This window comes from Tupaia chinensis, unplaced genomic scaffold (assembly GCF_000334495.1).
Source record: "Tupaia chinensis unplaced genomic scaffold, TupChi_1.0 Scaffold000017_1, whole genome shotgun sequence".
NCBI lineage: Eukaryota > Metazoa > Chordata > Mammalia > Scandentia > Tupaiidae > Tupaia > Tupaia belangeri.
In genome coordinates, this window is record NW_006159447.1 from 3,425,190 (window position 1) to 3,439,547 (window position 14,358).

Below are 14,358 nucleotides of genomic sequence, written 5' to 3' on the forward strand. Positions count from 1 at the left end.
TCAATGCAAGGGGTGAAAAACGCGGATGTGAATGAACTGCAAGAGATCGCCTCTGAGCCAGACAGCACCCATGTGTACAACGTTGCTGAATTTGACTTGATGCACACAGTTGTGGAGAGTCTGACGAGGACTGTGTGCTCCAGAGTGGAAGAACAGGACAAGGAAATTAAAGGTAAAATGAATGATGGAGAGCAGTCCTGTGGATGTTGGTATTAATCATGCACAAAAGTTTATGGTGGATTATGAAAATTTGTATCGTTTTTCATGTTGGCTTCCTAAAACTATTTTTTTTTTTAAAGAACTGAGTCCTCAGAGTAGAAAACAGAGTGTATTAGCAGGCTTTATGGGGATTAGGAACAGATATTGTAATAGTGAATGATTTCTTTCATAGTGTTCTGTTTAGGCCATCATCACAGTTTATTTTAAATTAAAATTTTAACTTTGAAATAATCATGCATTCCCATCCAGTTGTAAGAAATAACACATAGAAAGGTCGTGTATTTTTTTTTTTTACCAATTTCCTCCAATGTAGCATCTTTTTAAAAATTTATTTGCATTCGATCACTGTACATCTTTACACTGTACAGCAGCATGGTTTTTCCTTGCATGAATAAAGTATATATTAGTCAAGTCAAAGACATTACCATATTTATTGTCATCAACAGATAACTTTTTATTTTTGTATTTATTAAATGTTTATTTTTCGCCCTGATCCCCCTCCCACTCCCTATTATTCACTCCCCTCTTTTATTGTTTCTAGTTTCTACAGTTGCCCTCCCCGCTATTACACCTTCCAACCTTTCAGTTTCTGCTAAAAAGCACAGACATTCAGTGTACATTTAGTGGGGACATACAGTGCCTGTCTTCCACAGTCTGGCTTGCTTCACTTCGCATTAAATCTTCTATATTTGTCCACTTTGTATTGAATATCAGGGTCTCACTGTTTTTTTTTTTTTTATGGTTGAGTAGTAATCCCTAGATTACATATTTTTTCAATCCACTCATCTGTTCTTGGACATTTGGGTTGATTCCATGTCCTAGCAATTATAAATAATGCTGCAGTAAATATGAGTGTGCAAATGTTTTTCCAACTGAGGGTTTTCCTATCCATAAGGTAGATATCTAAGAGTGGAATTATTGGGTCATTGGTAGTCCTATTTGTAGCCTTCTGAGGAATCTCCATATTGTTCCAGTGGTAGCATCTTACAAAGCTACAGCACAATGTCATAAGCAGGATATTGTCATGAGCAGGATATTGTCTTTGCTACAGTCAAGACACAGAACATTTTCAACATCCCCAGGATCCCCTCTGTTGTCCTGTTATAGTCACCCTCACTTATATCCCTTTACCTAACCCCGATAGCTACTAATCAGTTCCTTGCTTGCTTGCTTGCTTGCTTCACTCCTTCCTTCCTTTCTTTTTCTTTTTTTTCATTTCAAACATATTACACAACTGCAATTATGTGGTATCTAAGTTTTGGGGACTGACTTTATTTTTTTTTCATGGAGAATAATTCTCTGGAGACCCATTCAAGTTATTACATGTGTCAGCAGCTCTGCTTTTTATTGTATTATTAAATTCCAAAATATGGATGTGCTACAGTTTATGTAACCACTCACACATTGAAGGACACTTGGGTTGTTTCCAGTCTGTGTCTGTTATGAAACAAGCTGCTATGAATATTCATGTATAGGTTCTTGTGAGAACATAAGCTTTCATTTCTCTGGGCTAATGCCCAGGAATACAATGGCTGGATAATATCCTAGCTGTGTGTTTAATAGAGTTTAGTTTTCATTAAAAAATTGCCAAACTATTTTCCAGCATAGCTGTAGCATTTTATCTTTCTGCTAGCATTGTATGAATGATCCAGTTTTTTTGCACTCTGTCCCCAGTATTTATCGTTACTATTTTTGTTTTAGCAGTTCTGATAGGTGGTGTAGTGACAGAACACTATAGTCTTAATTTTCATTTCTCTCATGGCTAATGAAGTGGTACGTTTTTCACATGCTTATTTTTCATCATTGTTTTCTTTTTGGTGAAATGTTTGATCATGTCTTTTGCCATTTCCTATCGAATTCTTTTTCTTTTGCTAACTATTGGTTGGGCATAATTGTGTGGATTTATTTCTGGGTTCCCTATTCTGTTACATTGGATCTATAGTGTCCATTAGATGCTTTAAAAAGATGCATCTTCTGCTATTGTCATGTGTTGGATATAGTGTTTTGGGTTGACAGTTAATTTAGTTCAGCATTTGAGAAATGTGGTGCCACTTCCTTCTGGGTCCCATGGTTTCTGATGAGAAGTCTGCTGTTATTCAAATAGATTTCCTCCTATAGGTAAAATATCCTTTTTTTCTCTTTTAAGATTTTGTTCTTTGTGTTTAGCTTTTACTATCCTTAGCTACCCTTTTGTTATCCAAGTTTGACTATGGTGTATATTAGTGTGAATTTCTGTGGACCTATTGTGTTTGGGGAACACTTGTTTTCTTAAATCTGTTGTTTATATGACTTGCTAAATTTGGAGAATTTTCAGGGATTATTTCTTCAAGTACTTTCTTATCCCTGAATTCTTTCTTTGCTCCTTCTAGTACTCTGATGACATGAATTTAAAATATTTTGTCATATTGTCATAATCCCACATGTCTCTGAAGCTCTGTTTTGTTTGTTTAAAAATCTATTTTCTGTACAATTTACAGATCAGGTAAACTTCATTTTGAAGTTTATTGAGTCTTTCCTCTGCCTTGCTCTTTTATTCTGCTGTTGAAACAATTACTTAAGGTTTTATTTTTCAATTTTTGGTTATAGTATTTTTTATTCCTAAAATTTCCACTTTTTTTTTCTTTTTTGTATCTTCTTTTCTGTATTATCTTTTGTACTTTGTTAAGGGTTTTTAATTTTTTTGTTGAGAGTTGTAAGAGTTTTAAGTTTTCCTTTTCTGACTGTAATTACTAATGGAAGCATTTTTCGGATGGTTGCATCTTCTGATTTAGCTGCCTTTCTTTTATTCCACTCCAGCAGGGGGAGGGGTGTCATTGCCTTATTTTTGTCAGGTAGGAGTCCAGGTTAATGATTTGGTCTTTTTATAATCATAAGGAGGTGAGGAGCTACTCATTAGACTTTCCACTAATATCACTTATTGGAGGAGCAGGAGTACCTCATTACGGTTCTCCACGTAGCTTCCACTGACACTGCTGTGAGTGGCCTCCTTGCTGTTGGACAGTGGTGTAAGTCCTGACTCATCCCTCAGGTTCCTCTGACACATTCCACAGTAGAGAAGGAGTAGTGTCTCATTACTGCCACTTGGGTTGGGAGTCCGGGCAGGCTCTTCATGTGGTGTCTTCTGACATCACGGATGGTGCTGTGTGGGGAAGCATCCCTTACCACCTGTTGGGGATGAATATTTCTCCCCTTCTTGATATTTTACAAACTACTGTAGCTGGAGTGAGGGAGTGGGAGTAGATTTGGGGGTACCCTATTACAGCCAAGAAAAAGTGGGAGTTAGGGCTTGCACAGGTAGAAGTGAGGGCTACAGTTGTTTCCTGCAGTGTTTGGAGTAGAATAGTTGTTGCCCAAAAGTTTTCTGTCATGATAGGTTGGCCCTTCCCTGGTCCTTTGGCTGAAGAGAGCAAGCTTTATTGAGGATCCCTCTTTAGTTTATTTTATTTTTCTGTCTGTGTCTGTTGGTGCTTCTAAATTGTCAGATACTGTAGCTCTTTGTCTTGGATATATGAGTTTAAAAGAAAAAGAGAGCCCACCTTTGGAATGGTGTCATTCCTTGAGTTCTGAATTTCCCTATCCTTCTGCCCTCTCTCAAGTTTTCAGTGTCTTCTTATGCTTGTCTTGCATATAACTTTCTGAATTTGTAGTTATATCTAACAGGAGAAATAGAAAAAAAAGTTTACTGGGTTCACATTCTTCATGGATTTTTAACTTTTACCCCCTCGCAATATCATTTTTTGTAGTTTATACCTGTTTACATGTGGCTTAGAGGGAGTGATCTGAGAACTGGCTGTGTCCTGGTTATCTTTTAAGAGTCTGGCTTTATTTCTTGCCTCTGTTGTTTCCAGGAGTGTGAAATAGTCTTATGTGGCTATATGTTCTCTCTTCCATCATTCTTCCCCACCCCCCCAAATCAGATCTCTTGGGGATTTCATTGGGCACACAAACAATAGGATCTAGAGCAAATATCTCTAGGTTTTGGAGTGAGATTGCTTTAAAGCCCAGCTTTTCTCACCAAAAAGATCTCTACATGTGTTTGATGACAAATCACATAGTGAAGTTTCTGATATTAGTATTTAAAACTATTATTTTACCTTATTGTGATTATAGTCCCTTTCAGCAAGTACCCCTACAGGGTGATAAGGCTGTAAATTCCACCTCCTTCTTATAATTTTAACATTTTATATCCTCTCCACTCAGATTTTATGTGATGAATAATTGAAGAATCATTTGCTTTAACATGTATAAGATCATTTGCTTTCACCTGCATTTAATATACACAAAATGTTTTTACACAGAGTAACTCATCATGGGCATCAATATTTGTTTGTTTAATTTTAGATATTGGTCAACTCACTTGAAGCCTTCAGTCAGGTAGTCTCTGATACTTCCAAACACAGACTTTTGTGTCAAGAAGCCCAGATATCAGCCTTAGCCCTGATACTTACTAATTGTGAGGTCTTGGTCAACTTATTTAACTTCTTGTCCTTTGATTTTTCTCATCTGCCAAACACAAACAATAATAGTAACTACTGAGAATTAAATGAAATAATGTTTGTATGGCGTTCAGAAGAGTACCTTTGGATGCATGCACGTTCAGTTAATCTTCGTCTTTGTTATCCATTAACTGTGTCTTTAATTTAGGAGAGATCCTTGGGCCCAAGGATCTTGACTTACTTAAGCTTGTATTCTCAGAATCTGGCACAGAGTCTGGTACCTGACAGACACTTGATGTTTGAATGAACAAATGAAGGAGTGAATAACTGGATCGACTTACATGGAGATGAAAATCTTAGAGGCAGCCCAAATCAATTGTCATTTTGACTAATACAATTTCTTAGGTTCATAAGAAATAACTTTGAGAAGGAGATTGATTTGAAGTGTCTTTTTGTTTCATTTTCTTTTTTTCGTTTTCAATTTAGCCTCAGCTCTCATCACTATTGGACCACCTCAGGACTTGATTACCTCTGAAGTTACAGCTAGAAGCTTTATGGTTAACTGGACTCATGCCCCAGGAGATGTTGAAAAATATAGAGTTGTATATTATCCTACCAGGGGTGGAAAACCAGATGAGGTAATAAAAAGACACTGTTTTTGAACCAGCCTTTTCATTCCCTCAAGTGTTTTGCAGTAGGGAGAACAAGACAGAAATGAATGTATAAGGAAATTATTCTGTCTCAAACATTTAAAATTATTTGACTGAACTACATTTCCATATGTCCCTATTACTCTCCTATCTCTCTGGATTATAATACTTGTATCTTCTCCTGTGTGTCCATCAAATAGCCCAGTTCTCAGGAACATTGCTGAGAACTGGTCAAGTATGCCCTTCTAAAATAATTTATTTTTATTTTTACAATTAGTAGATTCTAAAGCAAAAGGCACCAGTAGCTAATTATCCGGCCAAGACGTCTTTTGCTGTGTGCATTCATTTTACCTGGGCGAGGCCTGAGCTTGCTGCCTTAGTGAAGTCTGTGTGTTCCAAATTATGTGGTCATATAATAAGACCAGGATTCTAGGGTTTGGAGTTTCCTGGACATTCGTAGAGTAATGTAATGGAAAAGCCATAATAAAGTAGCTATGGCTAGCATTTTTTTTAATGGTTTGGCTAGTACAGGAAAGAATACCTATTGCCAGATGATAGGATCCTTCCCGTTTTCTAACTTTAATGCAGCAATTTTACAGGGAATATGTTAAAAAGTGATGAAATCCCCTTTCCTTTTTTTGGTTCTAACCTCTGATTGACCTCAGCCATGTTTCACAATTTTCATCTGTAATATGGCAGGATTTATGACTTTTTTGAAGTGTTAGAAAAATAGATCATGGAATTTTAAAGCATCTGGACCAAGAAAAAAAAAAGTCAGTGCTTCTAGTGGTTCTATCTTTTCTATGACTAATAATGTTTCAGAAGCTTCCCCAAACTCCAATGGATAAATATTACATGCCTGCTGTTATTAAGTAGATAAGAATAGAATAATAATTACTCTGGAAATGATATAATTTCCATTAGAAATGAATTAATAGAAGAATTTTGGACATGTTCTTTAAAAAGGTGCTACACTTCATGTAGAAGTTCAAGGAGAATTGACTGCCATAGTAGAAAAGAGGATGTGGGAGCAGATGGTGTAGTGGTTAAGGCACTGGACTCCCACATGGCTGGTTTGGTTCAAGTCCTGGACCTGGAAGCATGAAACACCCTAGGCATGTGTGCCTGCATGCCCAAAATCCTGAGAGGAAGATACAGTAGAAGGGATTTTGGTGTGGTCATCTCACCCGAGGGGTGACTTCTTCCTTTCTGTCTCTCTGGCAAACACTTGGCCCTGTAGCAAAAATCTCTCATGCAAACAAACAAGTAAATAAATAAAGGGGATGCAGCACAAATAAAATATTCAATAAGATGTTCTTGCTGGAGATATTTTGCTTTTTTATCTCAACTCTTTATGTGAGATATTCTATATTCTTATTCCATGGACTGTTCTTTAAACAGGTGGTGGTGGATGGAAGTGTATCTTCCACCGTGTTGAAAAACTTGATGTCTTTAACTGAGTATCAGATAGCAGTATTTGCAGTGTACGCCCATACTGCTAGTGAAGGTCTACGTGGAACTGAAACGACACGTACGTATTTAACTCTACCCTACCTCCAACTTTGTACAACACTGCATAAGTGACCTTTCCTAAGTTGGAATTCTGCTCAGATTGTATTAATGGGTATCTTGAATCAAATGAATTGAAAAGAGTAGTGACACTCTATGTGGCACTGACCCACACTATTTGCAGTTTTGCAAGTGCTACATATTGAGAAGGATATTAAATTTCTGGAATGTTTAAGAGAGAGCAACTGTGGTGGTGAAGGATGCAAAATACATTCACTTATTTCTTAAACATTTAGTAAATGCCTCGTATGAGCCAAGAACTGCAGGGAGGGCGTTCTGTAGCTCTCCTTCCCAGGAGAAAGTTGAAGAAATTATGTTACATCTCTGTTCAGTGATCTTATCATTTTAATTAAAACAAGCTTCTAAATACAAATAATCCCTTCCTTGGGTGTGATCATGATAACACACAGAGAAAACGTATGTACATATACTCACTTATGCACACAGAAAGTAATCAGAGAACCATAGGAAAAAATGAACTATTATTTTAGTCACTTCAAACATTCATTAAATTTCTGTTACCTGCTAGGTTACTACACAAAGTTGTTCTAAAAATGCTCCCTGTAATTGAGCAATAACAATGTAAACCACACTAATAACAACGTACCAGGCACTAAGACAATCATTTTCTACACAATGGTAGATTTATCTTGGCAAGGTCTCTGGCATTTGTGAATGCCTCTCTACTCAAGAATGTTTTAATCTAGGAAGGGGATGAGGCTGCAAATCAAGAACATGCAAGCAGATTAGTGCAATGAAGTGCTATAGGCACTTTGGTAGAAGCTTGCACAAGGTGCTGCAAGGGGCACAAAAGTCCTGAACTTGATACTCTGGTTATAAAAGTAGGCAAAGCCACACTATGGAAGGTCTAGAATTAATATTTGAAAAGAATGCACCATGTTTTTCATTGGACCCTTTAAGCAGAGAGCTTGCAATTTATTCTTTTTTTTTAAAGTGTAATTATTTCTTTCCATAAAGGAGAAGGGAGATAGTCAAAAAGATAAGCACCCTATGCTGCGATCCACTCCTCCCAATCCCAACTCCCCCACTCCCTGATCAAAGATGCATGTACACCCAGCGTGTTCAGGGAGGTCTCTAGAATCCTCCCATGTGGGTCTGCCTTGCAGACTGTTGTGTTACTGTTGCACCACCATTAGGCTCTCTGCATTTTACTCTTAATTCTTTCTACCTGTCCCTTAGATATAGCCAGTCTTATTTCTTCATTATTTCATTTTCTTCAAGGGCACTTAGAAATGACTGAACATTTAAAAATTCTTCTCCTTCAGTTGCTTTACCCATGGCCTCTGACCTGGAACTGTATGATGTGACTGAGAACAGTCTGCGGGTCCGATGGGATGCAGTGCCGGGGGCCTCAGGATACCTGATCCTCTATGCTCCACTCACTGAGGGTCTGGCTGGGGATGAAAAAGAGGTAACTACCTGCTACCTACTAGAGTCCTTGAATCTGACTTCCTTCTAACAATGTTTATTTTAATAGCAAGTTTAATATAAAGTTTAGAAAGCTCAGTTTTCCAAAAAAATGACACATTCTAACCATTTAAAGATAGCCATTGTTAATATTTAGTTTACAGTCTTCTTCAATGCATTTTGATACAATGAATAGAAATGGTTTTGTAGACCACTGTTTTCATTTTATTTTTTGTAAATATCTTCTCATGACATTAAAGGATATTTGATAAAGTCATATTATGCAGTTATAGTATGCCACTGTTGGCTTGTATGGGTCATCTTTAATCAATTTCATGTTGTTGTATCTTTAGGTAGTTTACACTAAGAAAAAATGCTTTTGTGGACATTCTTATCATGTATCTTTGTGTGATTGTCACTTTATTTCTTTAGGACAAATTTCTAAAAACAGAGTTTCTTTTTTAAAGAAACAAATACTAATTATTAAGACTTATGCTTCATGCTACCAAATGGTTCTAGAAAATTTTATACAACTTATTTTACTATCTGCATTTCGTAAGAGACTTTTTTCATACATGCAGAATTAACTTGTTTTTCTTATGAATTTGAGAGGTTGGCAAATATATTTCATTGATGTGAAGTTTTAGCATTTATTTCATTTTTAAGGATAAAGTTTAATTTCCAAATTATTTTAGTTATTTTTTTTACTTTACGGGGGTAATGGAGGTAATGCAGACATTGAAGGACTAAAGTGGAGTCTCTGATACTTGGAAGTGTCTTGCTGGGGCATGTGGAGTAGATAGAGAGGCAATGTAGATCTTAGCTCTCTGACATTGTTTAAAACCTGTCTTCAAAGACTTAAATTTTTCTGGTCAAATATATAGTGAATTTGAGCATCAAGAAAAGAGTATTGGGGATCAGCAGATGGCTTAATGGTTACATCACTGAATGCCCATGTAGTTAACTGTGGTTCAAGTTCCAGACCCAGTGGCTTACAACTCCCACTGGGCACATGTGCGTGTGTGCTCAAAATCCTGAGAGGAAACTGGAGGAGAAGGGATTGCAGCATGGCCATCCTCTTTGGGGGGGAGACTTCTCACTCTCTGTCTCTCCATTTCTCTGTCTCTCCAGTGAGTGCATGCGTCCTATAGCAAAAACCTCTATACAAAAAAAAAAAAAAAAAAAAAAAAAAAAAAAAAAAAAAAAAGAAAGAAAAGAAGAAGAAGAGAACAGAGCACCAGGGACATATCCTGTCTTATTTCTAAGATTAAGATAGCTTTTTCCCACTTGGATTTAAAATTGACCTGAATTATTTTGACAGAGAGCAGTTTTATGATGGTACTGGAAAGAGATTCAGCCTCGTTAGGAGAGAGAAAAATAAAAATTAAATTAATACTAGTTCACAACCAACACATTTAGCAGAAATTTTTTTAAACCTGAGAATATTGTTGTATTAATGAGCATGCAGGGAAAACACTCCTGGATTGCTGGTGGAGATGTAAAGTGGCACAGTTATTTTGGAAATATTTTGAAATAGTTCATCACATTGAAGGTACATGCTATTATTTTGATATATATCTTAGAAGACTATCTTGCTGGAATGTTTTAATACAGGTACTTGATTGGAACAAAGCATTGCAAATAACTCACAAGCTCTTGAGTAGAAGAATGGAAAGTAGTAGTAAACTTAAACAAAAGAATGCCACAAAAGAATCAATAATATCAACTATCTCCCTGTGTATCAATGTGGATAAATCTCAAAACATAATATTGGAAGAGAAAAAAACCCAACAAATTATATAGTCCCATCTATGTGTACTGTTAAATGTATAGGACCACATATTGTTTATAGATATATACATACAGATAGAGAAGTAAGAGAAAAAAAAGGGTACAGTAACTTTAATACCGGGGTATAATTTGTGAACATAAAGAATGGGAAAGAACTTCTATTTTATTTGAATAAATTACTCCTTTTTGAAATAAAATCTGAAATCAATATAACCAAAGTATTGATATTTATTAAATTTGAATAGTGGATACATCAGAGTATATATTATTTTCTACAGATTTATGTTATATATGAGACATATTTCAAAAGCAAAAGTTTTAACTTGGCAATAAGTAGCAGTCATGTGAGAGATTATCTATGAAGATTTTTTTTCCCTTTCCAAAGCATAAACTCTCTTGTTACACAGTTGTCACACAACTGAGAATGTTGTCTAGTTTGACCTACTGACTGCAAGGATTAGAAAAGTTGTCCCCAAATCAGAAAGTAAATGGCCAAGTTGGATGTCAGGTGAGTGTCTTTCTTCTGGAAGGGACTTGTAACTAACTGGACAGGCCCTCTTCTTGAAAAGGGCAGCAGAACTGGCCCCGCTTAATAGAATCCGAAGCCAAAGCTGGGCATGCTGTCAGAAGACCAGTTAAAATTAGTTAAGCAGTGAAAGTTGCCCACTTGGCCCTGGCTCCAGCATACTGGCCTGGAATTCACACTTTCTGGAGAACATTTCTGATTCAATTCCACCCACACTGTTCTGGGGACCACATATTCAACACTGTTATTCTTGCTGTGGTTGCTGTTTATCTAGATGTGAAGAGTTACCCTAAAACAGCATGGATGGGTACTTTCGGTTTTATATGACACCATACTACCTGTTCCCAATATACAACGACATGAGACCATTAGGAAGTCATGACTAAAGCCTGTTTGATGAAGAGGTTGTGAGGAGACAAAGTCTTGTTCCACAAAGTCTCACCTTTGTTCAGTCTCACTCTGAATAATACACATTGCAAATCATCTTTTCATGTCTATTCTTTACAGATGAAAATTGGAGAGACACACACAGATATTGAATTGAGTGGGTTGTTGCCTAATACAGAGTACACAGTCACAGTTTATGCCATGTTTGGAGAAGAGGCCAGTGATCCTGTTACAGGACAAGAAACAACCCGTGAGTAGCACAGTCGTTCAGATGAAAAGCTGTCATGAAAGCCCAAATACATGTTGTGATTCAGAACTGGCAGTATTAGTTTATGTCAAAACCTCCTAAGTGCTAATTATAACTTAACACGCATTTTATTTAGGGGAAGAAAATATATTTATTCTATCTTGCATTTATTCTATCTTAGCATTGTCTAAACACAAATGTTAAATCAGAATACAGAGGGATGAACATAGGCTTTGGAATCATAGCAACTGAAATGGGAATCCCCAAATCACATTTTACCTGGATAGCAATGGGCAAGTGATGTAACTTTTTGGGGTCTATAAAAGGAGAAACATTAATTATACAGCCTGTGGTTAACTGATGATTAAATATAGTATTACAGGTGGGACCAGCAGTTAGTGTAATGGCTATGCTGCTGGACTCCCAAGTAGTCGACCGCGGTTTGCATCCTGGACATGGTGGCTTAAACTCATGCCGGGCACGTGTGTGTGCGGCCCCAAGATCCTGAGAGGAGAATGGAGAAGGGATTGCGGTGTGACCATCACACATGGGGTGATTTCTCGCTTTCTATCTCTCTTTCTCTCTCTGTCTTTCTGGTGAGCACACATGCCCTATAGCAAAAGTCTCTCAAAAAAAAAAAAAAGTAGTACAGGTGAAAGCAGTTAGTACATAGTTATTCAACGTCTGTTTGTTTTTCATTTCACTTAGCTGTCCTTATGTGAGTCTATTATTGATGTAATTAGCCTTTTTTTTTTTTTTTTTTTTTGAGTTTTGCTATAGGGAGCATGCACTCACCAGAAAGACAGAGAGAGACAGAGAGACAGAAAGTGAGAAATCATCCTCCAGGGAGGATGGATACACTGCAATCCCTTCTCCTCCATTTTCCTCTAAGGATATTGGGCACGTATGCACACATGCCCAGTGTGAGTTTAAGCCACCAGGTCCAGGACTTGAACTGTGATCTACTACGTGGGGGTCCAGTGACACAGCCATTATGCCAACTGCTGGTCCCGATTGACATAATTAGCTTTTTAATTAACTGAAAATCCTACCAGCAAAAGCTATTTGGGCTGAATGTAAGGCACTCATAATATTTTCTGGAAATGTGTATGTTTATATGATATAGAAAGGGCCAACAGGTGGCATAGAGGTTAAGGTGCTGGGTCCCACATAGCTACCTCCATGGTTCAAGTCCCAGACCTGGCAGTTTGAAAAACATACCAGGTGTGTGTTCATGCTTGCCCAAAAATCCCAGAAGGAGAACAGGGAAGGGATTCCTGTGAGACCATCACCCTTGTGGGGTGATTTCTCACTTTCTCTCTCTCTCTGTCTTTCTTTATCTGTCAAGTGCACATGCCCTATAGCAAAAAACTAAAACAAAATAAAAGAAATAAGATATAGACAAAATACTCCTATGGCACACAAATAATACCATATAACATAAAAATATGACTCTCCTCATGATCTTTTGAAACATAAGCAATTTTGGGCAGACTTGGGGTCTAGCCCACCACGCTCAACCTGAGGAGGAGGTGAATAGCTCCAATGATGCCTTTATCTTTAATATTCTACTTAGGAAAACACTAGAGAAGTTTGATGGTACGGAAAGAAGTTTTCCCACAACCATTCTTTGTTAATCAAGGTTATATAGTCTTGGGAACCAGCAGTTAGCGTAATGGCTATGTCGCTGGACTCCCACGTAGTCGACCGCGATTCGCGTCCCGGACCCGGTGGCTTAAAACTCACGCCGGGTGTGTGTGCGTGCATGCCCAAGATCCCGAGAGGAGAATGGAGGAGAAGGGATTGTGGCGATCATCCCCCCCTGGGTGGTGATTTCTCCCTTTCTGTCTCTATGTCTCTCTCTGCCTGTCTGGCGAGCGCACGCGCCCTATAGTAAAAACCTCTCCAAAAAAAAAAAAAAAAACATGATTATATAGTCTTTGCTTTGTAGAGAAAGATTATTTTGATTATAACAATAAATACCAATATCTCTTTAAATAATTTTGAGCAACAGCAAAATGTTTATTTTTATTGAATTTTACAAAGCCACTGTGATTTACCCAAGGCAGATAATTATTTATTGATTCAATAAATATTTATTGACTAATTAGTATATTGAAGACAGAGCTTGGGACACAATTAAACCAAATTCCCTAATTCCCCGAGTTCACAGTATATTGTGGGTGAGAGACAGTGATCCAAAGATGTGCAGTGAGAAGAGTAAAACAGGAAAGGGAACTAGATAGTGTTGGGTGGAAAAATTACACTATATATATATAAGAGAGTCATGAAAAGCCTCACCTGGAAGGTGGCATGTTCAGAAATCTGAAAGAGGCAAGGAAACCAGCTATGGGTGAAGAGCTTTGTGGCAAAGGAGATAGCAATTGCAGGGCCCATGCATGAGCAAGTGTGGCAGGCTTCAGAACCAGAATGATGGCAGGTGGCATGAGAAAGGGACAGACTAGTAGAAGAAAGGGTCACCAGATGGCAGAGGGCCAGTTACAGAGGACAACAAGCACCTTCGTAAGAACCACGGCTTTATTCTGTTGAGAGCCATTTGTAAACATTTTCCATAGGAGTGAAATAATCAGACTCACATTTTCAAAGGAGCACTCTGGTTGCACACTTAGAATACCAGGAGTAGAAGATAAAAGTGGGGAGATTGTCTGGGAGGTCCTTCATAAAATCCAAGCCAGTAAAGGATAGCAGCTTTCACCAAGATGGTAGCAGTAGGGGTGAAAACAAGTGCTCATAGTCTGGATGTTTACTGAAGGATCTGATGATAGATTGGAAATGAGTTGTGAGAAAAAGAGGAATTCAGTATGACTCCAAGGTTTTTGGCTTGAGTGACAGGAAGCATAAGGTTTCCATTTGCTCAGAGGGAAAGACCGAGAGAGAAAGTTGGGAGAGGCAGCAGGATGCAGCAGTTCCTTCTTGGACAGGTTACGTTGGAGGTAGCTAACAGATACCCATGTAGAGATGGCACACAGGAAGCTCCCTCATTGTACATGTGGAAAGTCATAGAACTGAGAAATAGAGGGGCTTTCCCAGAGTCATCTGATACCTGAGTGGAATAGCTAAGATTTGACTGGAATAGCTCAGATG

General features: G+C 37.7%; 1 protein-coding gene across 1 annotated transcript in view; it reads left to right on the top strand.

Annotated features, from left to right (window-relative positions):
* Positions 1 to 14,358, top strand: part of COL14A1 (collagen type XIV alpha 1 chain) — a gene marked incomplete at its 3' end in the record, with an annotated part of 142,763 nt that overhangs the window by 64,442 nt on the left and 63,963 nt on the right. Inside the window, exons 9-13 of the mRNA XM_006140062.2 lie at positions 11 to 172; positions 5,142 to 5,293; positions 6,707 to 6,836; positions 8,161 to 8,306; positions 11,127 to 11,256. Coding sequence (XP_006140124.1) covers positions 11 to 172; positions 5,142 to 5,293; positions 6,707 to 6,836; positions 8,161 to 8,306; positions 11,127 to 11,256 — 720 coding nt within the window. The remainder of the gene's footprint in view (positions 1 to 10; positions 173 to 5,141; positions 5,294 to 6,706; positions 6,837 to 8,160; positions 8,307 to 11,126; positions 11,257 to 14,358) is intronic.